General features: G+C 37.9%; 2 protein-coding genes across 4 annotated transcripts in view; both read left to right on the top strand.

Annotated features, from left to right (window-relative positions):
- The first annotated feature begins 1,663 nt into the window (after nucleotides 1-1,663).
- Nucleotides 1,664-3,827, top strand: LOC127869707 (uncharacterized). Its single transcript, XM_052412366.1, has 2 exons — nucleotides 1,664-1,740; nucleotides 2,493-3,827. The coding sequence occupies exons 1-2, from the start codon at nucleotides 1,719-1,721 to the stop codon at nucleotides 3,605-3,607; spliced, it is 1,137 nt and encodes a 378-aa protein (XP_052268326.1). The 5' UTR covers nucleotides 1,664-1,718; the 3' UTR covers nucleotides 3,608-3,827.
- A 2,061-nt stretch (nucleotides 3,828-5,888) lies between these two features.
- The window catches only part of LOC127869634 (zinc finger protein 83-like), a 32,010-nt gene continuing 10,552 nt past the window's right edge, over nucleotides 5,889-27,346 (top strand). Inside the window, exons 1-7 of one of the 3 annotated variants that reach the window (XM_052412307.1) lie at nucleotides 5,889-7,019; nucleotides 7,487-7,545; nucleotides 14,524-14,685; nucleotides 16,379-16,468; nucleotides 17,602-17,777; nucleotides 20,447-20,642; nucleotides 25,444-25,618. In XM_052412307.1, the coding sequence (XP_052268267.1) occupies nucleotides 6,686-7,019; nucleotides 7,487-7,545; nucleotides 14,524-14,685; nucleotides 16,379-16,468; nucleotides 17,602-17,777; nucleotides 20,447-20,642; nucleotides 25,444-25,618 (1,192 nt within the window). In that variant the 5' untranslated portion in view covers nucleotides 5,889-6,685. Of the gene's footprint in view, nucleotides 7,020-7,486; nucleotides 7,546-11,889; nucleotides 13,043-13,900; nucleotides 13,960-14,523; nucleotides 14,686-16,378; nucleotides 16,469-17,601; nucleotides 17,778-20,446; nucleotides 20,643-25,443; nucleotides 25,619-27,346 lie in introns of those variants that run through there. The other 2 variants (XM_052412300.1, XM_052412294.1) reach the window with 2 other exon arrangements.

A 27,346-nucleotide genomic window follows, 5' to 3' on the forward strand; every position in this document is an offset into this window, starting at 1 on the left:
TTTCATTGTCAGAATTTTAAACCAATATTTAAGAGCTTTAATGAACTTGTTAACATACAATCGTCATCTTCCTTATTCACCATAAAAAGCAACATTATTTATGTTAACCTGTAACAATCGTTTGATTTTTTTTTAATAAATGGGCTAAATATCATCTCTGGCTGTGTGTAACCCCATTCTCCTGAAACATCATTCTATACATAGATGGTGACGTCACTACGTTATTGCCTGAAACATAGCACTGTGTACACTACGGTCTTACGGACAATAACGTAGTGACGTCATCATCTATGTATAGAATGCAAACATAGTATAATATAGTACCTACAAAAGAGTCAAATAATTGACAACATATTTTTGGTTTTAAGTCAAAGTGTTTGCATTTAAACAATATTAATAGATATTGCCTTAAAGGCTTTACCAACCGAATGTTCCCGATTTAATCTTAGTTTTCCTGTATAATTCAACAACGTGCCTAAGTAGTTATCGATCACTTTAATGACATCACCATTGTGTCGTGTTTTGTTTTTATTTGAATCCACACCACTTCCGAAAGGCAATAACATAAACGGACTCTTCAAGACACCTAATAAATCTGGGCCAGTTAGGGCAATATGGATTTTCGGAGCCATTTTGTAAAGACCGACTGTTCGAAACATTTCATAGATAACGACCCCTAAAATATATGATCTTAAATATGTGCATGCCTCCGACGGGGACTCAAACTCACAACATCTTTATGATCACAATACAGTACATTTTGTGTGCATACGTATATGTTGATGTCGGTGTGCATTAAAATATATGTCAATAAACGTGTGCCAGACAACTCACCCCAAGACCACTCGTCCCAAAAATATGGTCAACTCACCCCAAATCTATGTGACAACTTGCCCCAACATCGAAATACAACTTGTCCCAATCTATTTTCGTATAGATATCTGAATGTGTCTTAGTTAAAATTATTTGCTCGGGATTTTTTGTAAAGTCAAAGACCTATATGGGTCTTTGGTAAAGTTAGCGAGGCATGTATGTATTTTAATAAACTTATAAAGCGAGTTGTACCCAATACAGTACACATCTTATGAGACAGCTTAAACGAGTTTATTTCAGTCTGATTCAAATTTGTTATATTATCGCACAAACTTGTGCAGTGTTTTTTACACGCCGTTCGGCATCAAATGTCGACAACTGTCCAGGCCCGTACCCAGGCACTGGGCCCAGGGGCCCGGGCCCCCCCAGCTGGCTGTCGAGTTATATTTTTTTTAAACTTCATACATTTACTCTTTTATTAAATATTTCGGCCAAAGGCCTTCTTCAGTAAACGATTATTAAGACAACTTTACATAGCGTTTTCTTCTGTCGATCATAACGGAAGTAAATCAAGAAGAAAACGCTATGTAAAGTTGTCTTAATAATCGTTTACTGAATAAGGCCTTTGGCCGAAATATTTAATAAAAGAGTAAATGTATGAAGTTTTAATAATTTCCTCCCTCTGGAGATCCAATACATAGAGTATATATTTTTTTAATGATGGGCCTACTGCAAATTTTCTCACATAATAGACGATGTCAGTTCCATAGATAAGGAGGCTGACATCTTGCCGGTCACGTGACCCGCCGCCATTACGGTGCTCTCAGACTTCCAGATATCAGTAGCAGCATCGATATAGCATTGTTTTATTTTTAATATACAAACGCCCGTTTACTATATTCATAATGGCATCGGACACAACTATCGGTAAGTAGATGGTTTATTTAAGCTTTTTATGCACGTTTCAATAATCAATGCGACCTATTAAGTGCATTACAATGTTGTAATAGCGACCTTTGTTTTAGGCTTTTGTTTTGACAGTTGGACTTTAATGATTAAAATTGTTTACAGACGCTCGCTTGAGTCTATTTTTATTCACTCAATGGCAGTTATGTCAGCCCGGTATAATTATCAGCCAATCGAAACGATAGTTAAATTTAATTGTCACGCGAACGCGTAAACATTAACAAATATGGGACAATGTAACCATGGACATTTTTTTGACACTGATCAAATAGCCGAACAAACAGATATATCCGAAATGTATTCATATTGACAAGTTAACATCTTTAATTATCTACAAGCCAGCACATGAACAAATACAGACATCTTGAAATAATCAAACACACATGTGCATGCAAAGACGTAGATGTTATCTACGTCTCTGGTGAATGTAATCAATTTTGCATTTTGAAAGAAATTCATGGAATCACTATTATAAGATAGATCTATCAGTGCATGTCGTAGGTTCAACGGTTATCCGTAAAAATGACATTTTAATTTCGGTTTGACGTTGGCCAAACGTTTAATCAATGTTGCTATATGAATTTAACTTAATTGTTTGCACGAAAGAGCTATGGCTGTACCTTGTGTCACCCCCCCCCCCTTTCCCAAAAGAAGCACAACAACAGTGAGAATTCATCAAACAATAGTGAAATTAAGCCTTTTTTTTGTTTCAGGCCTTCCCTCAGATGACGTCAAGTGGACAGTGAATGATCCAACCTCTTGGCCAAATGTGACCTATGAGGATTTGGTTGACTACCTTGTGATGGCCAAAGCGTATGATGGAAAAGCGATGAAATCATTTCGATCACTGTATGCATACAACTATGTTCAAAATGGCTGGTTAGGGGACATAATGTGGAGCTCACACAACAACATCCAGTTTCTAAAAGCTAAAGTGTCTCCATCTCAACCAGGAGTTGGCCGTGCTGATTACATGGCTTGGGTGGCAATAGCAGATGATTCTACAATCCTCACAGGCTATTGTACATGTCCAGCAGGCACAGGCAGGAGCTGCAGCCACATCTCGGCCATTATTTATGCTGTGGCATTAGCATGGAACCATGGACTCGCAGGAAAAACCTGTACAGACAAGGATAGGCTGTGGGGTAGAGGTGCAGGGACAGCTGTGCTGCATGAGGAGTTTGAGAACATTAACTTCGAAAGACCAAAGCCAGACGATGCACCAATACTTAAAAAAACACAAAAAAAGGCGACAGGAACCCAACTGCCAAAAATAAGATCATTCCTTGATCACTCTGATCTTCAAGATCATGCCAGTGAGTCGTGCACCAACAAGCTGTGGACATGTAAAGGTACACTGCTCCAAAAAATCTTGAGTGCGAAGGAAAAACCAGTGAATGAGATGAAGTCAGTGGAACACAGTGACCACACCATAGACCCATCAAGGCCAGTTAACGAAGTTACTTGTCAGCCGTGTGATGCATTTTATAAGAAATACATAAATCTTTCTGCTGAGGCAAAGACCAACATCAGCCAAGCTACCTCCTTGCAATGCTCGACGCTATGGAGTGATGCTCGAAAGCTGAGGATTTCATCGAGTAAGGTCCATGCTCTTCCTAAAACAAGCCGTGCAGACCCAAACAAGTTCGTGACAAACCAGATCTACCCACGGTTTAAAGGGAACAGTGCCACTCAGCATGGGCAAAAGTATGAAGCTGAAGCCAGAGCTTGGTTTGAGCAGAACACTGGCCTAAAAGTGGTTCAAACTGGCGTTGTCATCGACCAGACAGAACCATATCTTGGCTTTGGCGTCTTGGTCACTTCATAGCCCATGTTGACGGTAGGCAGAGGGTTTTTCTTCGTTGGCAGCCCATCTACAAAATGCAGGGAACAAACCTGAAAATAGAAAATACATTAATCTGTCAGTATCTGAACTGATGCATGTAATAAAAAATAAATGTAATTCCCACCCCTGAACCCAACTTTGGGGGGGGGGGGGGGGGCATGGGCTCAAAAGGTAAAATATTAAATTTTGTTACTTTGGTAAAACTGACCTCAAGCGAAAATGAACTAATTCATTATAAAGTTTACCAAACAGCACTCGTTCCTAGATCGAACAGTCTTAACAAAGCTGAATAACAATTTTGTCCGAATTGCCATTCGTCCGAATACACATAAAGTTTTTTTTAAAGACTGACCACTCAGGCTCAATTTCAGATTGATACTAGTGAAAGTATAAAGATCTTTACATAACAAAGTTAACTAATGTTTTTACATGGTTCTTACCACGGCTTTGCTTGCTGGATTGAAATCTTTCCTGTTGATAACACCCAACCACTCTCGTCTTCGCTCGGCGTTCAGAGGTAAACAATGGAACTTGAACGGAGCAAGGCATATACAATTCTCATTTTTTTCGCCATGTTCAGCACATATTGCATTTTTCCAACGATACAGGTCTCTCTGGTTATTGCTGCACCCAACTACGACACATTGTCTGCCCCTACAGTTTTCGTAAGGCATAGCGGCTGGATAAGCTTTCGCGATTTCGGCGATATTTACTAGGGAGCACCGTAATGGCGGAAAAGGATAGTTTCAGGGGAGACCACTTTGTCGACTTAATTTCTGACATCGTCTATAGGGCCCACAGTACACTTTCCTGCAATACAAATGTGCAGATGTGTTTTATTGCCCCTGATACACAAGGGGATTAGCGCTAATTTACTCGCCAGTGGAGATAAGCCCCATAGGCATTGTTTTCTTATCACCTTGTACACACATCCCCGATCTGTCAATTACCCATTGTGATCAATGCCCCATCTTTTGATGGTGGGTGTAACACGTCTTTTGATTGGACAAGGAAAGAGAAACAGCGAATGGATGGAACTGATACAGAAGGTCGTAGGTCTGAACGATAATAGTGTTTTCTCTTTTGAATTCAAACCTCCTCTAGAGTCATAGCTTATTAAACATTTCTGTGAAAACTTGTCTTGTAGTTACTGACATATAACCATAGTAGTATTTTCTCTTTGAAATCAAACCTCCTCTAGTCATACTTTGTTACATTTCATAATAAAGGTTTTTTAGTTTCAATGGTTGCTTTTACTTCTTTATAAAGTGTAACACATTTCTGAAATCTAAAGCTTTAAACATGTGTGTGAATTTCACACCAAGTGGTCGTTGATAAAGCATGTCACGCTTTTTTTACCATTTTTACCCCGGCATGTCACAAACTGTTACAAAATCTTGGACCCCCTTCCCTAAAGTACGTCACAAACTCACACTTTCGAACATTTTTTTAAGATTAATACTTAATTTAAATTTAACCTAAAACTCAATTCACTATTAAACCGTATTAAAATTTCACTTACGGGTAAAAGAACTTTCACATTACAGGCTTGTATAACTGTAGGGTTGTTACGATGAGCAGTATGAATATTTATCCACTAGTTAACCTCTAAAAAAACCGAAATTATAATTTAGATTTTCTTTCAACCCTTTACTAACTAAAAATGGAACAGTCCAATTATTTCGTCATTGAAATCTGTGTGGAGGTTGTGCCTATTGAATAAGCTGGCCCAGCCAAGTTGCCTATTAAACATTCGAACAACAGAATCAGGAGATACGCAATTCGTCTTATTTTCACATAAAACTAATTCAAGTGTTTCACAATTTTTTGAAAATTATTTTTAAATTTTACTTAAGAAATAATAAATAAATTATACAATTTTTTAAAATAAATGTGTGATATCACACATGGCCCGACTCCCCTCCCCCATGTCACAAACTGTCACTTTCTTACTCACCCTCCCCCACCTGGAGCGTGGCATACTTTATGGACGGCCTGTAATGGTTAAAGCTTTAGACTTCAGAAAGATGCTGATTTACTTGTTATATATCCATAAATTTATAACACAACATTTGTTACTATATGCATTCAAATTCACCTTGAACAGTGCCTAATAAAAAAAATCTATTTGGGAGGGGCAACCCCTCCCGCACACTCCCCGTTTGGGCCCCCCAGTCAACATTTCCTGGGTACGGCCCTGACTGTACAACGGGCAAATAGTAGGGTATGGTAACCATTTTACGCACTTGGTCACGTGCTGCTTTGTGTGAGCTAATAGCGAACCCCATGTTGGAAACCCGTACGGGGTTGTAATGTCGTTTCAAGGGGGAGTCGGCATTAAGAAACATGGCGGCGCCCACGAAGCGAAAGACAAAAGTGCAGATGAAAAGACGTTCTCGCTAACGAGTCAGTATTTGGTTTGTGGACATTTGTCAGACAGCGAAACTTCGACGAGCGAAAGGCTTGTCAGTCAAGATGGCGGCCAAGCAGATGAGGGCAGCATGTGCGAGAATCTCCCGTTTTTACCTGAGCTTGGCACCGATTGTTTGGACAGCTATGAAACAGCAGTGGTTGAAAACAATGCCGAATGGCTGAAAGCAAGGTGCAAAAATTTAAGCCAGATGGAATTTGACATTGGACCACAAGTGGCATCTGATGAGCATATTGAATTCTCAGTAATTCCTTTAGATGGAAAGGAAGGCATCAATGCTGACAGCCTTATTACGAGTAAAACAACGTCTGTTCACAATCCCAGTCAAAGCTCACATATAATTACTTGTACGCAAGGTGCTCAGTATGCCACACCGTATCTGTCATTATCTGGGACAAATGTCAAATCCGAGTCATGGCAACCAGAGCCATGCTCCTCTTCTAATTTGCTTCAAAGCATTATTTTGAATGACGGAAATAACCAGCGCACTGTCTTAATTAATGATAATAATGAAATAGATCTTGGAACCTTTGATATAAATCTGCTTAAATCCAACAATAATTTGACGTATAAAGATGGGGTGCTGACAATCTTGCCAGTTGATTCTACAGAAATTGAAGCTACGTGTAATGTCTCAAATTGTTAACAATACTTACAGCTCGAGTGATGATTTAAACAAAGAACCTTTGACACAAAATCTACATGAACAGGAAAGCATTCCAAACATGGGAACAATAATTCTGAATGCCAACAATGTTAATAATGGTCATACAAATCAGGAAAGCTTGGCATTAACTACTATATCAATTGCTGCAGATAAGACAACCGATTCCACCAAAGCCAAAATTTTTGTAGATACAAGTCAAGGACGCCAGCTGTATGAACTGAACATTTCAGACCTCATAAAGTTACAGCATTCAGCATCAGAAGTTAAACCAGTTTTAAATGGTGCTCCAACACAAAGTAATTGATTGTGTCATCTTTTTGGCATTGTTCTTTCATAACATATTTCTGTTATTTGTATGTTTGTGATGATAACTGACTTTAACAGGCAGATGATCAAAGAAATAGCAGTAATATGTATACATATATTTTATATCACGAGTCCTCCAGAAATGTGGAGACCCGACATGTGTACACTTCCTGCATTTGCTACATTAATTCTTTAACTAGGAAAAATACTAAATGTTATTTTCACTGTTATAATAAAAAGAAATCAATTAAGTTATTGCTCTATGAGTCTTATGGTAAAGTTTTATGCATATATTTAAGTATGCGAAATATATTACAATTATTAAGGAAATTACCACAGAATATCAGTGAAATATAATTTCAATTAAAGATCTTTATATCATAATGGTTTTAGAGGTCTTGTCAATAAATAGCTCTCCCTGTCATTTATATAATGTAGCTATGTTTGATGATTTCAGGCTATATCTTGCTTGGGAATCCCAGTAAAACCAGTAATGGAACCACTGCCACAATAGTGGTAAGATATTCTGAAACTATGCTGTTCAGTTGCTAAAAAATTGTGTCATTAATTGAGTCGTGTTCTGAAAAAACTGGGCATAATGCATATGCGTAAAGTGTCGTCCCAGATAAGCCTGTGCAGTCTGCAGGTTTTGGTCGGCAGGTTTTGTGTACAGCATTTTTATAATTCTACAGTAAAATGATTAAGAAAACACTTATATTGCACCACATAAAATGCTTTAAAACTATAATATTGAAGTACACATATAAACTTTATTATAGATGTGTATGTGCCAATCTCTTTCACATATGAAAGAGCTGTTGGTCATTTGGAAATCATGTTATGCTGCTTAAAGTACATATAGATGCATAACTTAATTTAGATTAAGCAAAATAAAACACTAGGTATTTGCCAAGATTCATAAGAGTCAAATATATACGAGAAGAGCGTAATCGTGCGCAGCGAGACTTGCTCATATAGAATTGAACCTCTTATTGCTTTCTTTCGAAATAATTTCATGTCTCCGAACTAATATGCAATACGCCCGGTGTTTTTTTTATATGCGGATTAATGCTCCGTTTTAGATCCATAATTAATGAACGCCTCAATATTTTCAAAAATTAACACCGGAATAATGTTCACCGACATTTTTTCATACAGATTTGATATAAATATTATAAAGCTGAACAAAAAAATATATTTAAGGGACTGTCAACCACGACAACGAAGAAAAGAAAAGTTGTAAAATACAGTATTTTTTCACATTTATTAGTTTATATTAATTAAAATAATACGACTAGTATATAACATAACTTTAAAAAAGTTGTAAAGTTTTCATATTTTCAGTATATTTGGTAAGAGATTTTACTGGGTATGTCTACCAGGTAACTACAAGTTCACTATCAATAACGCCAGTAAGATTGATCATCATCTTCACGTGGTAAACCCAGGAATGCAATTTGTGCATACATAGTGAATTGTTTATATTTTATATATAAAATGATCAATCTACTTGCGTTATTTATAGTGTAAATATCGTTATGTCACCTATTTTCGCAATGTACTTTCGATTTCACATCGCAAAATTGTATTACTGAATATACTGAAAATATGAACTTTTTTCAAGTAATTTAATATACTAGTCGTGATATTTAAATCAATATAAACCTTCAATTGTAAAAAAAAATTCGGTATTTTTGAACTTTCCTTTTTTCGTCATTCGTGGTTGACAGTCCCTTTAAGCCCTGTTTTCCCGGCACACGCTCTGGATATACACCTCTAAAAAAACGCTATACCAATTCCAGAGCTTGTGCACTTAATAGATTGTAAACAATGACGGTTGAAATCCGTACGTGGGAATTTTTGACCTGCATATTATCCGCTGCTGTGCGCACTCGCCAATTAGTTTAAAATGGATTCCTATCTCTTCCAAAAAGGGCGCTATGCTTCTTAATATAACATGTTTATTGCAAAAAAGTGAAGCTCCCCCCGTATAATGACGCAGGTTATAACAATACAAGTTATGTTTCATCTTTTGTAATGTAGCTTGAGGTTTCGTATTTTTGAAAAGTATGAAAGAGCTATACATTTAAACAGAGAAAACGTTCTTTGAATATCAATGGTAATTTCATTCACGACAGAAAGTTCGTGTATTACCTTCTTACATGGGTATGAGCTGTGTTGGTCATTTGGAAGTCATGTCCCAAAATGTGCTTAAAAGGAAGTCAGTTCCAAAAAGAGGGGTAAAGCAATAGTTGTTGGCAATAACTTAGTTATGAAATAAAACGGCGTCTGGAATACTGTGTATTATAAGAGAAAATTATATTTGTTCATCCCATTTCTCGAACGTCAAGTAAGGAGACAACAGAATTGTGGACGGTTTTTCTTCAATAACTGTTTTATCCCGACGTCTACGATCTTGAAACAAAAAACCGAGGGAAGCACAAACACCGGAGAGCCGAAAGGGTGTATTCATTTAAAATAAATTTAAATACAAAGGGGCTTCCCGGGTGAAAATATCCTCTCTTCCTTCAAGAAAACCCAACAAACGACGCCATCTTTGAAGTTTTGTACCAACTTTCTCACTTAAACGCGGTAAGCTCCCTTATAAGCATGTCCCCCCTGTTTAAAGCTTGTTTGTAAACAATTGGCATTACGATATTTTCATTGTCAAGAATTTTAAACCAATATTAAGAGCTTTAATGAACTTGTTAACATACAATCGTCATCTTTCTTATTCACCATAAACAGCAACATTATTTATGTTAACCTGTAACAATCGTTTTATTTTTTTAATGAATGGGCTTAATATCATCTCTGGCTGTGTGTAACCCCATTCTCCTGAAACATCATTCTATACATAGATGGTGACGTCACTACGTTATTGCCTGAAACATAGCATTGTGTATACACCGGTCTTACTGACAATAACGTATTGACGCCATCATCTATGTATAGAATGGAAACATAGTATAATATAGTACCTACAAAAGAGTCAAATAATTGACAACATATTTTTGGTTTTAAGTCAAAGTGTTTGCATTTAAACTATATTAATAGATATTGCCTTAAAGGCTTTACCAACCGAATGTTCCCGATTTACAGGGCCGGATTAAGCTGTTTTGGGGCCCAAGGCTGCGTATGTTTCGGGGGCCCCCTTCCCTCTAGCCCCTTCTGTATATTGAAAATCATACTTGATACTACAACTACAAAGATCAGAAAACTTGAATTTGTATATATAGCAAAACGACATAGACAATGTAAAACTATTTTATTAACTGAACTTAAAATGCATGTTACATGTAACAGATTCCAGCCTATAAGTTTCTTTTACGACAGTAGCCCAATGATGTCAACCTTTCCTGAATCATGGTGTTCCGTAGATAGTTTTTCACGCGTGAGTATGTTGAAAATGACTACCTTGACAGTTATCAACTGGAATTATTCGTAAAGCGATCGCAAAGTTGTCTGTAATTTACCGCCATCTAACTTCAACAGTTCACTTATGTGGGTGATGGTTCTGTCTTGGTCCGCTTCTAAGATGGTTTTGAATGAACGAGCTCGTCAACAAAAGACGCCTCAATGTCATCTGGATTATATTCCAATAGATGCGTTGCACATTCTCGTAGATCATCCAAGGTGAGAGACTCAAACTATGTCATGAACCAAATAGTTTCCGCCGTTTCTTATGCTTATTCGCATCCTACTATTCGTTGATTGCAACAGACGCTTTGGTCTTCTCTTCAATGTCGTCAAACGTGTCCAGATGTTGGCATGACCATACGGGCAAGTCGTATACTAAACAGAGAAACTAATGGTTCTGAATGGATATACAGCACAGAAAAAAACTGATAGCACAGTTAATCAAAGCGAATTAAACGGTAACAATTCGACATACATCGGGAAACTGTTAAAATTACACAGAAAATTTCTACTGCATTCCCTTTAGAGTCGTTCAATGGCGTAATAAAGAACGACTATACATTGGGAAACTAGTCTGCCGTTAGGGGCCCCTTGAAAATCGGGGGCCCAAGGCTGCAGCCTTGTTAGCCTAGTGGTTAATCCGGCCTCGCCGATTTAATCTTAGTTTTCCTGTATAATTCAACAACGTGCCTAAGTAGTTATCGATCACTTCAATGACATCACCATTGTGTCGTGTTTTGTTTTTATTTGAATCCACACCACATCCGAAAGGTAATAACATAAACGGACTCTTCAAGACACCTAATAAATCTGGGCAAGTTAGGGCAAGATGGATTTTTGGAGCCATTTTGTAAAGACGGACTGTTCGAAACATTTCATAGATAACGGCCCCTAAAATATATGATCTTAAATATGTGCATGCCTCCGACGGGGACTCAAACTCACAACATCTTTATGATCACAATACAGTACATTTTGTGTGCATACGTATATGTTGATGTCGGTGTGCATTAAAATATATGTCAATAAACGGGTGCCAGACAACTCGCCCCAAGACCACTCGTCCCAAAAATATAGTCAACTCACCCCCCAAATCTATGTGACAACTTGCCCCAACATCGAAATACAACTTGTCCCAATCTATTTTCGTATAGATATCTGAATGTGTCTTAGTTAAAATTATTTGCTCGGGATTTTTTGTCAAGTCAGAGACCTATATGGGTCTTTGGTAAAGTTAGCGAGGCATTTATGTATTTTAATAAACGTATAAAGCGAGTTGTACCCAACACATCTTATGAGACAGTTTAAACGAGTTTATTTCAGTCTGATTCAAACCTGTTATATTATCGCACAAACTTGTGCAGTGTTTTTTACACGCCGTTCGGCATCAAATGTCGACAACTGTACAACGGGCAAATAGTAGGGTATGGTAACCATTTTACGCACTTGGTCACGTGCTGCTTTGTGTGAGCTACTAGCGAACCCCATGTTGGAAACCCGTACGGGGTTGTAATGTCGTTTCAAGGGGGAGTCGGCATTAAGAAACATGGCGGCGCCCACGAAGCGAAAGACAAAAGTGCAGATGAAAAGACGTTCTCGCTAACGAGTCAGTATTTGGTTTGTGGACATTTGTCAGATAGCGAAACTTCGACGAGCGAAAGGCTTGTCAGTCAAGATGGCGGCCAAGCAGATGAGGGCAGCATGTGCGAGAATCTCCCGTTTTTACCTGAGCTTGGCACCGATTGTTTGGACAGCTATGAAACAGCAGTGGTTGAAAACAATGCCGAATGGCTGAAAGCAAGGTGCAAAAATTTAAGCCAAGTGGAATTTGACATTGGACCACAAGTGGCATCTGATGAGCATATTGAATTTTCAGTAATTCCTTTAGATGGAAAGGAAGGCATCAATGCTGACAGCCTTATTACGAGTAAAACAACGTCTGTTCACAATCCCAGTCAAAGCTCACATATAATTACTTGTACGCAAGGTGCTCAGTATGCCACACCGTATCTGTCATTATCTGGGACAAATGTCAAATCCGAGTCATGGCAACCAGAGCCATGCTCCTCTTCTAATTTGCTTCAAAGCATTATTTTGAATGACGGAAATAACCAGCGCACTGTCTTAATTAATGATAATAATGAAATAGATCTTGGAACCTTTGATATAAATCTGCTTAAATCCAACAATAATTTGACGTATAAAGATGGGGTGCTGACAATCTTGCCAGTTGATTCTTCAGAAATTGAAGCTACGTGTAATGTTCAGTCTCAAATTGTTAACAATACTTACAGCTCGAGTGATGATTTAAACAAAGAACCTTTGACACAAAATCTACATGAACAGGAAAGCATTCCAAACATGGGAACAATAATTCTGAATGCCAACAATGTTAATAATGGTCATACAAATCAGGAAAGCTTGGCATTAACTACTATATCAATTGCTGCAGATAAGACAACCGATTCCACCAAAATTTTTGTAGATACAAGTCAAGGACGCCAGCTGTATGAACTGAACATTTCAGACCTCATAAAGTTACAGCATTCAGCATCAGAAGTTAAACCAGTTTTAAATGGTGCTCCAACACAAAGTAATTGATTGTGTCATCTTTTTGGCATTGTTCTTTCATAACATATTTCTGTTATTTGTATGTTTGTGATGATAACTGACTTTAACAGGCAGATGATCAAAGAAATAGCAGTAATATGTATACATATATTTTATATCACGAGTCCTCCAGAAATGTGGAAACCCGACATGTGTACACTTCCTGCATTTGCTACATTAATTCTTTAACTAGGAAAAATACTAAATGTTATTTTCACTGCAGTGCTCCAGCTAGAATTTGAAAAGGGCAGGGTGGCTTTTTTGTCAAAAGGGCACTTTCGACGCGCAGTATTTTGTGAAAAGGGCACGTTCGAGCGCGCGGGTGTTTCTGGAATGCTTTCTATTGCATGTTAATTTATATGTTATAAATAATTGTATTATTCCCATTATTATCAAACCATTCAAATATAATGTCTACAATGAGGATTAAACTAATTACAATGTAATAAGAGATTTATGAATCATCATATGTAAAAAAAAAAAAAAAAATATTTTTTTTGTTTTTTTGTTGAGGGGGGGGGGCAGGGCGGAGGTTCGGGGGGGCAGGGCGGAGGTTCGGGAGGGCAGGGCGCGGCGCCCTTCGATTAAGGCCTAGCTGGAGCACTGCACTGTTATAATGAAAAGAAATCAATTAAGTTATTGCTCTATGAGTCTTATGGTAAAGTTTTATGCGTATATTTAAGTATGCGAAATATATTACAATTATTAAGGAAATTACCACAGAATATCAGTGAAATATAATTTCAATTAAAGATCTTTATATCATAAAGGTTTTAGAGGTCTTGTCAATAAATAGCTCTCCCTGTCATTTATATAATGTAGCTATGTTTGATGATTTCAGGCTATATCTTGCTTGGGAATCCCAGTAAAACCAGTAATGGAACCACTGCCACAATAGTGGTAAGATATTCTGAAACTATGCTGTTCAGTTGCTAAAAAATTGTGTCATTAATTGAGTCGTGTTCTGAAAAAACTGGGCATAATGCATATGCGTAAAGTGTCGTCCCAGATAAGCCTGTGCAGTCTGCACAGGCTAATCAGGGATGACACTTTCCGCCTAAAATGGAGTTTTGCTTAGAAGATAGTTAATTTAAACAAAAAATGTCATCAAAGCGGAAGGCTGCACAGGCTAATCTGGCATGACACTTTACCCACAAGCATTATGCCAAGTTTTCTCAGAATGCTACTCAATTATATACCATTACAATCAAAATCATAATAAAGTGACCTTATAAAGTATTAAACTTTTCTTACATGTTAATACAAACTTATAAGTCAAAACTTGTATGACACATTTTATAAGACCGACCAATATATTTGTTTAATGTTGCGTTATTACTACATGTATCATATATTTCTAATTCTGCATTGTGTGATTAAGGATGACTTGATTAAGATAGTGTTGGTTAGAATTGTCTTAAACTATGTTATGGCTAATTGCATCTGTTATGAAATTTTCTCCAGCAACAAAATGACACTCACATTCAGTTGGAGGTGCAAGGAAAGGACAAAAATAAACCACAGATGATGTACATGTGCAGTGCTGAAGGTTGCGGCAAAGTGTTTAAAAACATGTCCAAGTTGACAGTTCATGTCATGACCCATTCAGGGGAACGGCCATTCAGGGTATGCACACATTTTCTATCATCAGAATCTTCAAGTGTCCTGTTAGCTGATTATTTGTGTTCACTTTAAGTAGATATACATGGAGATAAAAAATCTTGCATTCACGTTAATGCGACTTGAACTCATAAGGGCTATGTACCAAAACAACCCTGTAATTTTATAAACATATGAAACCTTTTTTGGTCCAAGTTTGCTACGATTTACTTTTATTAGTCCCCTACCGGTTTCACTGGACCGGACTTATGGTTTGCACTCCGTCTGTCTGTCAGTCAGTCAGTCCGTCAAACTTTTCTGGATCCTGCGTTAACTTGAAGTTCTTAATATTTTTTCATGAAACTTGGAACATGGATAGATGTCAATATGGGCATTATGCAAGTCGTTTCATTTTGTTCCTACGTCAAAAATTCTGGTTGCTATGGCAACAAATAAAAAAAAATATTCTAAAAATGGTGGAATTTCTGACAATGGTGGAGCTGGTAGGGGACTTATATTGCTTGACAATAGTCTTGTTCATTATATTTCAGATCTTTTACAATCAAATAAGTGTAATTAACAGATTAAATATTGTTTATTTTGTATTAGCGGGTATATGTTGTTACATATTATAAACAAATAAAGCGATGCTGAAAATTCATGTTTGGTTTATGTAAGCAAACAATTAAAACTTGGCAAATAAGTCTGAAATTGTTTCTAGAAAGCGTTGAGTATGTTGTTTATTATTAAAACATGTGTGTTTTAAACTTTAAAAAACACACTAGTTTTTTATGGATCCTTTGGTATACATTTTCATGTACACATTAAAGAAAGATGTTAAGTTTTTCTTATCTGAAATCTATAAAAAAAAATTATGGAAATAAAAGATATTATATAATTATTGTATAGAACTTTTTGAATGATCAACTTTCCGTTATAATAGTTGATTGACATACTAAAAGAACATTAATTATTAGCTCGGCTGTTTTCAGAGAAAACCCGAGGTATTGTCATAGCCAGCTCGTCGTGTCGTCTGCGTCAAGCTAAAACCTTAACATTTTGTTAAGGTTTTTAAAATCAAAGTGCTTCTTCCTAAAACTTTGAAACTTCACATGTAGCTGCACCTTGACGAGTTCTACACGCCACACCCATTTTTAGGTCTCTAGGTCAAAGGTCAAGGTCACTGTGACTTAAAATAAAATAAAATCTGACAAGCTTTCGCAGCCAAGCTCGGCACCCGTTATGTGGTGCTCTTGTTTATAAAATGGTGTTTTTCCTCTGTACGGTTAAAGTAAAGTTAAAGTTGTTTCAGTAGCAAAAAAAGCAGAATTGATGGTCAATTCTTGTTTTCGATATAAATGCAAATTAAGAGTTATGCGTCAAAGATATTCTTACCTTACTTAAAGTGGCACTGTCTGTCTTGCAATTGTTTTTGCATGCGGAAGAGATCTTTAATGTATAGGGTAAATAAATATTCCCATACATAGATTATCCTAACTAGGGCTCAGTTTTTGCTTAACAATTTCATTCAAAGCCAAGACACTTGACATTTGGAAAAGATTGAATAATTATTAACGTTTTATTAGTGTTATGTGTATCTTATTCTTATCAGTAAGAGTCAAAGCATATCAATAAAGCAATCAGAGTTATTTATAAAATGAAAAGTTTGAACATAAATAAACTACTAAGACTTAAACTATTGTATGTGTATGTTGGTCAGTGTACAGAGCCTGGATGTGACTGGGCATTCACGAAGCTGTACAAGTTGAAACGTCATCAGGAGTCACACAAGGGCAGCAAGGAGTTTCAGGTGAGCAATAGGGCAGCAAGGAGTTTCATGTGAGCAATAGCAAGAGCAGCAAGGAGTTTCAGGTGAGCAAAAGCAAGGGCAGCAAGGAGTTTCACGTGAGAAATAGCAAGGGCAGCAAGGAGTTTCAGGTGAGCAATACAAAGGCAGCAAGGATTTTCAGGTGAGCAATAGGGCAGCAAGGAGTTTCAGGTGAGCAATAGCAAAGGCAGCAAGGAGTTTCAGGTGAGCAATAGCAAGGGCAGCAAGGAGTTTCAGGTGAGCAATACAAAGGGCAGCAAGGAGTTTCAGGTGAGCAATACAAAGGTAGCAAGGAGTTTCAGGTGAGCAATACAAAGGCAGCAAAGAGTTTCAGGTGAGCAATACAAAGGCAGCAAGAAGTTTCAGGTGAGCAATACAAAGGCAGCAAGGAGTTTCAGGTGAGCAATACAAAGGCAGCAAGGTTTTTCAGGTGAGCAAACAAGGGCAGCAAGGAGTTTCAGGTGAGCAAAAGGGCAGCAAGGAGTTTTAGGTGAGCAATAGGCAAAGTGAATACTGGCTTAGTATTGAATAAAGAGGAGTTGAATAATCAAGGGTTCGAAAACACATACATTATTTTGTTCTTGTTTTTTGTTACATCTCAGCAAGTATTAAATCTCCCTTACTCCCAGTTGAACTGATAAACCTCAGCTAGGGTTTCACATGCAAAATATCAAAGCCAAATCATTGTAATGCATGTTATAGCTGTATCTGGCAGTGATTGAAAAAGCTTTTTTGATTCCAAAATGTTCTTATTTTAACATTGCACACCTGATAGAAGGATAAAAAACATAATGTTATAACATTTAATCCCATATTAAAAGGAGGAAGAGGTTGAGAGAAAGGGGTTCTCATTCAATACAGAATACTGGAAAAAGAGGAACCCATTTTTAAAGATTCAATATAAACAGTACTGTAGTGTAAAGTGGTTCACCATGATTTAACACTATTTTAGATTTTAGTCAGTTAAAGATGGTCTGTTTACCTCACACTTTTCTTGCACCTTGGCCAGATGAAGCAGTAAATCATTGCAATGTGCACTTGCTTTTGCCAAAACATAGCCTGAGTCAAAAGTCTCTACTGCCTCGTACCAATGTTGTATGTTGTGTGTCTGGCAGTGTGAGAAGTGCAACAAGAAGTTCACAACCATTTACAACCTGAAGACCCACCTGCTTACACACACCCGTCCCTGCACCGAGCAGTGCCCCTTCGATGGCTGTGACCTCAAGTTCCAGACACGCAGGGAGCTCGATAAACACCTCAAAACACACGAGGGCATCGAGAAAACATACAAGTACATTTTAACCTTTTGGGCAATTTGTTTTGTTTTGAAGAGTTTCAGAACAGTGATTTGTAAATTAATGGTCTTCTAAACAGATGTGTTGATGTTGCCACCATAGGTTATTTTTTACACAGATATAAGGATTTGTAATCGAGGTTTTAATGGCAATGAACATCTTAATAAGGGAGCATCTTGTCTTGACTTTTGTCATTTACAGGTTAAACAGTCTTATTTGTTTTGCAGACATCAACACTCATTTACACAGTTGTTGTCTATGAACATTGCCTATCGGCTCATGTTACCTTACCTTTCTCTGACCTTGACCAAACATGTATGTTGATTAACTACACTTTGCTGTTTTGTCTACTTGCAATACCACTGGGAATAACATTTGAGTGTTGTCTATCAGCAATGCCACTTGCTATAACACATGAATACCTACATAGTTGGAAGGAAAAAACTGGTTATTTGATTGGGGAATGTCGGCGAGCAGGCATGGGCTGGCGGGCAGGCGGAACAAGCTTGTCCGAGCAATAACTTTGTCGTTCATTGTGTCATGGTCACATTTTGAGTTCAAAGGTCAAAAATAGCCATAAAAGAGCTTGTCCGGGCCATAACTATGCCATTCATTGCGACATTTTAAAATCATTTGGCACATTTGTTCACCATCATTGGATGGTGTGTCACGCGAAAGAATTATGTCGATATCTCCAAGGTCAAGGTCGCAACGACTAAAAATAGATTAATATTGAAACAATAGGGGTAACTTTGATCAGTAACATTATGCACATTTTGAGTTGGTCTCCCTTTATCAAACTTTTTTTTTCAAATTGAAATTTTTTGTCCCTTTTTGAGTTCTTATTATGCCCCCCTTCGAAGAAGAGGGGGTATATTGCTTTGCACATGTCGGTCGGTCCGTCCACCAGGTGGTTTCTGGATGATAACTCAAGAACGCTTGGGCCTAGGATCATGAAACTTCATAGGTTTATTGATCGTGACTCGCAGATGACCCCTATTGATTTTCTGGTCACTATATCAAAGGTCAAGGTCACGGTGACCCAAAATAGTAAAATGGTTTCCGGATGATAACTCAAGAATGCTTAGGCCTAGGATCATGAAACTTGATAGGTAGATTGATCATGACTCGCAGATGACCCCTATTGATTTTCAGGTCACTTGGTCAAAGGTCAAGGTCACGGTAACCCAAAATAGTAAAATGGTTTCCGGATGATAACTCATGAAGGCTTATGCCTAGGATCATGAAACTTCATAGGTACATTGATCATGACTCGCAGATGACCCCTATTGATTGTCAGGTCACTAGGTCAAAGGTCAAGGTCATGGTGACCCGAAATAGTTAAATGGTTTCCGGATGATAACTCAAGAACGCTTATGCCTAGGATCATGAAACTTGATAGGTAGATTAATCATGACTTGCAGTTGACCCCTATTGATTTTCAGGTCACTATATCAAAGGTCAAGGTCACCGTCGCTAGGTCAAGGTCATGGTGTCCCGAAATAGTAAAATGGTTTCCGGATGATAACTCAAGAACACTTTTGCCTAGGATCATAAAACTTCATAGGTACATTTATCATGACTTGCAGATGACCCCTATCAATTTCGATGTCACTGGGTCAAAGGTCAAGTTCATGGTGACCCGAAATAGTGAAATGGTTTCCGGATGATAACTGAAGAACGCTTATTCCTAGGATCATGAAACTTGATAGGTACATTGATCATGACTGGCAGATGACCCCTATTGATTTTCAGGTCACTAGGTCAAAGGTAAAGGTCACAGTGACAAAAAACATATTCACACAATGGCTGTCACTACAACGGAGAGCCCATATCGGGGGCATGCATGTTTTACAAACAGCCTTTGTTTTATTATTGCAGATGCATATTCCAAATTCATTCACATCCAAATAGGGGATCAACGGAGGGCATGTGTGTTAATAAAAATCAAATGCACGCAGTTTTATTTTAACTTGCATTTTGCTTATTGCCACTCAAGTCCCAAACTTTCAAAGTTGTCATCATAAAACATACAATAATAACCTACACAGTTGTATGTGTTCACAAACCCCATCTTGTCAAATGCAGATTTAAGTTGGTAAAGTAGACCATTTTGACAAGCAGGAAAAATTTGTTCAAGGCATGAAAATAATTAGATCTTGTCCTTATTACTATCTTTTTTATGCTCCCCCAAAATTTATTTTGGGGGCAGCATATAGGAGCCGCTTCGTCTGTCCGTGCGTGTGTGCGTCTGTCTGTCCATCCGTGCACAATTTTTGTCCGGGCTATTTCTCAGCAACTAATGACCAGAATTCAATGAAACTTTATGGGAAGCTTCACTACCAAGAGGAGATGTGCATCAGTGGGTTCTGGTCAGATGAGTTATGGCCCTTTGAAGTTTTCTATAAAAAATTCTTGTCCCCCCAACTACTGTGCTCTCAAGACGTTTCCTTTTATCTGAATATATAGTGCAATATTGTGACAAAAAAACAACTTTGGGGAGCATCACCCGTCTAAGACGGTTTCTTTTTTCTACCAAAAGTGAATTGTGCCACCTTAAAATTACTGGGGCATATGTAGCATTTGTTAACGAATAATTATGTAATGATGACAGTGGTTTTGGACAGGCCCTCTATTTACCTCCCTGTATCTCGCTGTGCTGCAGGTGCCCATATGAGGGGTGTAATAAGCTGTTCCTGTCCCCCCACTGCCTGGGCTCTCACCCGAGGGTCCACCAGATAGAGCTCAACGACCTTGTTTGTCAGTTTGAGGGCTGCGGACGCAAGTTTGACAAGATGTGCCGCCTTAAGCAGCACCAGCGCTCACACACTGGAGAGAAACCCTTCACCTGCAATTATCCGGTATGGGGTTTGAGCTATTGGAAACTATTGAGCTGTATCCGGTATGGGGTTTGAGCTATTGGAAAAAATTGAGCTGTATCCGGTATGGGGTTTGAGCTATTGGAAACAATTCAGCTGTATTCAGTATGGGGTTTGAGCTATAGGAAACTATTGAGCTGTATCCGGTATGGGGTTTGAGCTATTGGAAACAATTGAGCTGTATCCGGTATGGGTTTTGAGCTATTGGAAACAATTGAGCTGTATCCGGTATGGGGCTTGAGCTATTGGAAACTATTGAGCTGTATCCAGTATGGGGTTTGAGCTATTGGAAACAATTGAGCTGTATCCGGTATGGGGTTTGAGCTATTGGAAACTATTGAGCTGTATCGGGTATGTGGTTTGAGATATTGGAAACTATTGAGCTGTATTCCGTATAGGGTTTGAGCTATTGGAAACTATTGAACTGTATTCTGCTGTAATTATCTGGTATAGGGTTTGAGCAATTGGAAACTATTGAGCTGTATCCAGTATGGGGTTTGAGCTATTGGAAACAATTGAGCTGTATCCGGTATGGGGTTTGAGCTATTGGAAACAATTGAGCTGTATCTGGTATGGGGTTTGAGCTATTGGAAACAATTAAGCTGTATATGGGGTTTGAGCTATTGGAAACAATTGAGCTGTATCCGGTATGGGGATTGAGCTAATGGAAACAACTGAGCTGTATCCGGTTTGGGGTTTGAGCTATTGGAAACAATTGAGCTGTATTCTGGGAAAACTGGGCTTAATACATAAAGTGTTCTCCCAGATTTGCCTGTGTAGTATGCCCAGGCTAATCAGGAAGGACACATTGTGCCTTAACTGGATTTTGGTTGAGAAGAGAATTAAAGCTCATATATCAAGTCTATTTTTCCCAGAACTAGAATCAATTTATTAGGGCTTTCTTTAACTCTACTAAGAAAAGTTTGCAAGTTATCATTGTCAAATCTTGGATAATTGAAGCCTAAAAAATATTCTTTTGACATTTTTCTTTGTGAGCTAGAAGAACAAACATGTCTCAAGCTATTGAATTGAAACTTCAAGTATCCCATCGTCATGAAGTAAGTATCCCATCGCCATGAAGTTTAAATTTGCAAGACGTCTTTAAATGCCCAGTGATCCACATAATCATGAGTTTTGTGTCATTTCAAGTTTTACGTTTTTATGTCTGAATTTTATGTTGGATTTGAAAGTTAAATTTGTCAGCACCATGAAGTGTAGATGTTCAAGACACCTTTTCTATGCCCAGTGATTTACATGTTTGTTACATATGTGCCCTTAAATACATGTTATGTCATTTAATTGAAAAAGCATAACATATTATCCTCTGTGGAGCATAGTTCTTATGTTGCAAGGGTTGACTTGAATCTTGAAAGATGTCATCACCAGGAACTGAAGATTCACATAATACCATTTTAAGCCCAGTGATCCATGCGTTCCTGGGATATGTGCCAATTAACTAAGGCATTGTTTGGGTAGAAACATTAGATGTTTTAATTTTATGAAGCAAATTTCTTAAATGTTATTCACTTTATTTAATTTAAACTACAGTCCAACCTGCCAATAACGACCACTCAAGGGATTTGGTCGTTGTGGTCTTTGTTCACAGGTGGTCTTTATTGGCAGGGTCGATTTAAACTTTGCAAAATATGCTAGTAGGTTTTTAACTGGTACCGTATCTGTGTATGTGCTCTATTGTTTAAATGTGTGAATACTAATGCATGTATAATGTAAAAAGGATTGAAAACACAGTTTGTTTTATATTTACATGTATTATTTTAATTCACAATATGAACAATAATGTACCAGACAGAAAATCAACATACGTCATAAACTTAATTTTGGATACCATAATGGTTAACTTTAACTGACAATTAACTTATCTATAATCTATGCACATCGTATCACGGAGAAATGTTTAGAAAGGAATGAATAAAAAAATGTATGTGTGTAATTGGCATCGTAATTGTAACGAAACCGTAAATTTCCTTAATAAGTTGATATAAGCCCCAAACTTTTCTTTGATATTTTCGGCAACTATTACATAAATAATCACGAGCCACTAAAATAAATAGGCAGCGTCTTACACCTTCGACAGAAGGTCAAATGCATAAAAGAAGCAGGCGGCTAATAATTAGCAAAGTGTGTTAAATAAACAAAAACAGCTATCGAATTAAGTAAACTGTCACTTGCCAAAATCTCCATAGCGACCGACCAGTGATCTGGTAAGATGTTTATCACGTGACTATCACAGCATCATGGCGGCCATTGTTTTAAGAAGAGAATGACTATCAAAATGTTTGTCTTTAATAGACATCGTAAATGATATGAAACCGTTAATTTCCTTAATGAGTTTATGAAAGCCCCAAATTTGTCTTTGATATTTTCGGCAATTAGTACATTAATCGCGAGTCACTAAAATACAAAGGCAAATTTTTACACTTTTGACAAACTGTCAAATGCATAAAAAGAAGCAGGCGTTTACCAATTAGAAATGCATGTTAAATAAACAAACAACTGCTATTGAGAGCAATAAACTGTCACTTGCCAATATCTCCATAGCGACCAACGAGTCCACTGGTAAGATGTATATCACGTGACTACGCAGCGTCCTGGCGGCCATTTTGTTTTTTGAAAGTTGCGAAATCGTTAATTTTTATGATTGCAGTGGCCGTTGTAAGCTATCAAAATGGAGATTTGGGAATGTAAAAGGGTGGTTGTTGGTCTTTGTTGACAGGTGGGCTTTATTCGCAGGTTCAATATATAGTGAAATCGTTCGGGAGGAAATCGGTGTAGTCGTTATTGACTGTTGGTCGCTATTAACAGGCGGTCGCTCGGGCACGTTGGACTGTATATATTTGTCACCACAATGAAGTGCAGGTGTTCAAGTCATGTTTTTCATCCACAGTGATCCCCATGTTCCTGAATAATGTACCCTTGAACTTATCCATTTACATTGCTGTTATTCTTGTGAAAAAGAAATGTGGGGTAATTTTAGGTCATTTTTGTGACTGAGATTAATATCTTTGGAGTTTAAATACATCAAACATCCATGAAATATCACTTAATACATTTATTATGATCTTTTATTAAAAAGAAAAAAGACCTACAAAATCTAGAATATGTTTGTGAAACCTGCTGGTAATTACTGCTCACCAGTTTTGGGTTTGGGTTCATAGGCAAATGCATAAGGTGTGCTTTATTGACAGTCCTAATTATGCCCCCCTTCGAAGAAGAGGGGGTATATTGCTTTGCTCATGTCGGTCTGTCGGTCGGTCGGTCTGTCCGTCCACCAGGTGGTTGTCAGACGATAACTCAAGAACGCTTGGGCCTAGGATCATGAAACTTCATAGGTACATTGATCATGACTCGCAGATGACCCCTATTGATTTTGAGGTCACTAGGTCAAAGGTCAAGGTCATGGTGACCCGAAATAGTAAAATGGTTTTTGAATGATAACTCAATAACACATACGCCTAGGATCATGAAACTTCATGGGTAGATTGATCATGACTTGAAGATGCCCCCTATTGATTTTGAGGTCACTAGGTCAAAGGTCAAGGTCACGGTGACCCGAAATAGTAAAATGGTTTCCGGATGATAACTCAAGAATGCATACACCTAGGATCATGAAACTTCATTGGTAGATTGATCATGACTCGCAGATAACCCCTATTGATTTTGAGGTCACTAGGTCAAAGGTCAAGGTCACGGTGACCCGAAATAGTAAAATGGTTTTCGGATGATAACTCAAGAACGCATATGCCAAAGATCATGAAACTTGATAGGTAGATTGATCATGACTCGCAGATGACCCCTATTGATTTTGAGGTCACACGGTCAAAGCTCCAGGTCACGGTGACCCGAAATAGTAAAATGGTGTCTGGATGATAACTCAAGAATGCATATGGCTAGGAGAATGAAACTTCATAGGTATATTGATCATGACTGGCAGATGACCCCTATTGAATTTCAGGTCACCAGGTCAAAGGTCAAGGTCACAGTGACAAAAAACATATTCACACAATGGCTCTCACTACAACCGAGAGCCCATATGGGGGGCATGCATGTTTTACAAACAGCCCTTGTTTAATTCTTTGGACTAACTCTCATGATTCCACAGTTTCATTTATGATCATTGTGCCAATGTGAGTGATATTGACAGCTTGCATAGCTGTCAGTCAGCTTCTTATTGGCTACAGCAACATGAGTAACTGAGTTACCATGGCAACTCTTCAGGGCCTGCTTTTGTTCAAGCCCAGACTGATAGGTAGTATAAGTGTTGCACAGTTCATAGAACTTGAATGGTATTGTATGTATCTGTGATAGTTACTAGAACATGATTTCAAGCTTTTTTTTATTTCAACTTATTCTTGATGTAATTGTATTATTGAATACGTTTTTTGGCAAATGTTACAGATTGTTTGTGTCTTTGTTGAAGATGTTTAGTACCCATCAAACTTCACTATGTGAAATATAGATACACTTTGATGTTATCATCACTAGGTGATTTACCAAACCCTTTTAACTCTTTCAGTGCGGGAACCGAATTTTGAAGGCCTTTGCAAACAGTTTGGATCCAGATGAGTCGCCACAGAACGTGGTGTCTCATCTGGATCCAAACTGTGCTATCTGATAGTATTTTTTGAAAAAAATTCGAAGAAATGCTAATTTTAGAAATTCAGCAGACGACATTTTAGCAGACGATAAATTTCCAAGCATGCAAAGGGTTAAATACTGATTAAAACAACACTAATGTAATTTTGAAGCATGTTGCACTCTGCAGGGGTGTGACTGGGCGTTCTCTACTGCGAGCAAGCTGACACGTCACATGACCAAGCATACAAACAGCCGCAAGTGGATCTGCAACGTGTGCGGCAAGGCCTTCCTGAGGTCTGAGCATCTCAAGGGTCACATGATCAGCCATACTGGCATCAAACCCTTCATCTGCCCTGTGGAAGGTAAATATGTCTGGGCTGGCAGTTGTTACACTCTGCAGGAAGTGGTAGTATAATACTAGAGTGACTCATTTGGTCTGTCTTATCTGTTTGTCAGTATGAAACATTGTTAGAGGAGCGAACCTACCTCATCATGATTTCTGGAGGGGTCCTAACATATCCAATATAACTGGCACTAAAACAGAGCTAACTAGGCAGTGCAGGTATATTGTATACATGTTAGAGGGGATGATTGGATTATTTTTAACCTTTTATTATCCCCCGAAGGGTGGCATATAGTGGTTGAACTGCAGTCAGTCTCTCCGACTGTCTATTTGTCAGTCAGTCTGTCTGTCCGTCCGAAAACTTTAAAATTGGTCATAACTTTTGCATTATTGAAGATAGCAAATTGATATTTGGCATGCATGTGTATCTCATGGAGCTGCACATTTTGAGTGGTGAAAGGTCAAGGTCATCCTTCAAGAACAAAGGTCAAATATATTGCTTCAAAGCGGTGCAGAAGGGGGCATTGTGTTTCTGACATCTCTTTTTTTTTTCAGAGGTAAAAAATGAAGAGACAGTTAATAAAAGATAATTACACTAAATACTGCAATAACTTGAAACATACATTAAGTGTTGCCATGAAACATGGTGACCAAATAAAAGCAAACGTGAGGCTTATTTGCTACCTATTTTTAACCAGGTTTTCCGAAGGAAAAAACTGGTTATTAAATTGGCGAATGCGGGCGGGCTGGCAGGCGGGCGGAACAAGCTTGTCCGGGCCATAACTATGTCGTTCATTGTCAGATTTTAAAATCATTTGGCACATTTGTTCACCATCATTGGACGGTGTGTCGCGCGAAATAATTACGTCGATATCTCCAAGGTCAAGGTCACACTTTGAGTTCAAAGGTCAAAAATGGCCATAAATGAGCTTGTCCTGGCCATAACTATGTCATTCATTGTGAGATTTTAAAATCATTTGGCACATTTGTTCCCCATAATGGGATGGTGTGTCGCACGAAAGAATCACGTCAATATCTGCAATGTCAAGGTCGCCACGACTAAAAATAGATTTTTTTTAAAACAAACTTACAAAGGGGGTTAATTTTGTTTGTTCATTTCAAAAGTTCAGTTTGAGTTTTCTCCCTTTATCAGATTTTTTTTCACAATGAAAACCTGGTTTTGTGACAATTTTGTCCCTTGTTTCTTTTGAAAACAGACATCCGGTGTGTATACAAAAAAAGCTAATTAAGTATTAAATTTATGTGACTAATGCACCTTTGATTTGATTAAATCATTACATGTGCCCAGAGAAAGATCAATAATGCTGTTTTAAATAAACAAAAAATAATAATACACTAGAAATATGAGTCATGTTCTGAGAAAACTGGGCATAATGCATGTGCGTAAAGTGTCGTCCCAGATTAGACTGTGAAGTCCGCACAGGCTAATAAGGAACGACACTTTCCGCCTAATTTGGATTTTTGCTAAGAAGAGACTTCATTTAAACCAAAAATGTCATAAAAGCGGAAAGTGTCGTCCCTGATTAGTCTGTGAGGACTGCACAGGCTTATCTGGAACGACACTTTACGCACATGCATTATGCCCAGTTTTCTCAGAACATGACTTATATGTCCATACTGATCAAAGGGTCACAGAGAATAAGTTTGATATTTTCTTACAGCATAATTTGCATGCAAGAAAATATCTTGCCTTCCTTCATCAGAAATGTTATAATATAACATTCTA

The sequence above is a fragment of the Dreissena polymorpha genome, chromosome 1 (assembly GCF_020536995.1).
Source record: "Dreissena polymorpha isolate Duluth1 chromosome 1, UMN_Dpol_1.0, whole genome shotgun sequence".
Classification (NCBI taxonomy): Eukaryota; Metazoa; Mollusca; class Bivalvia; order Myida; family Dreissenidae; genus Dreissena; species Dreissena polymorpha.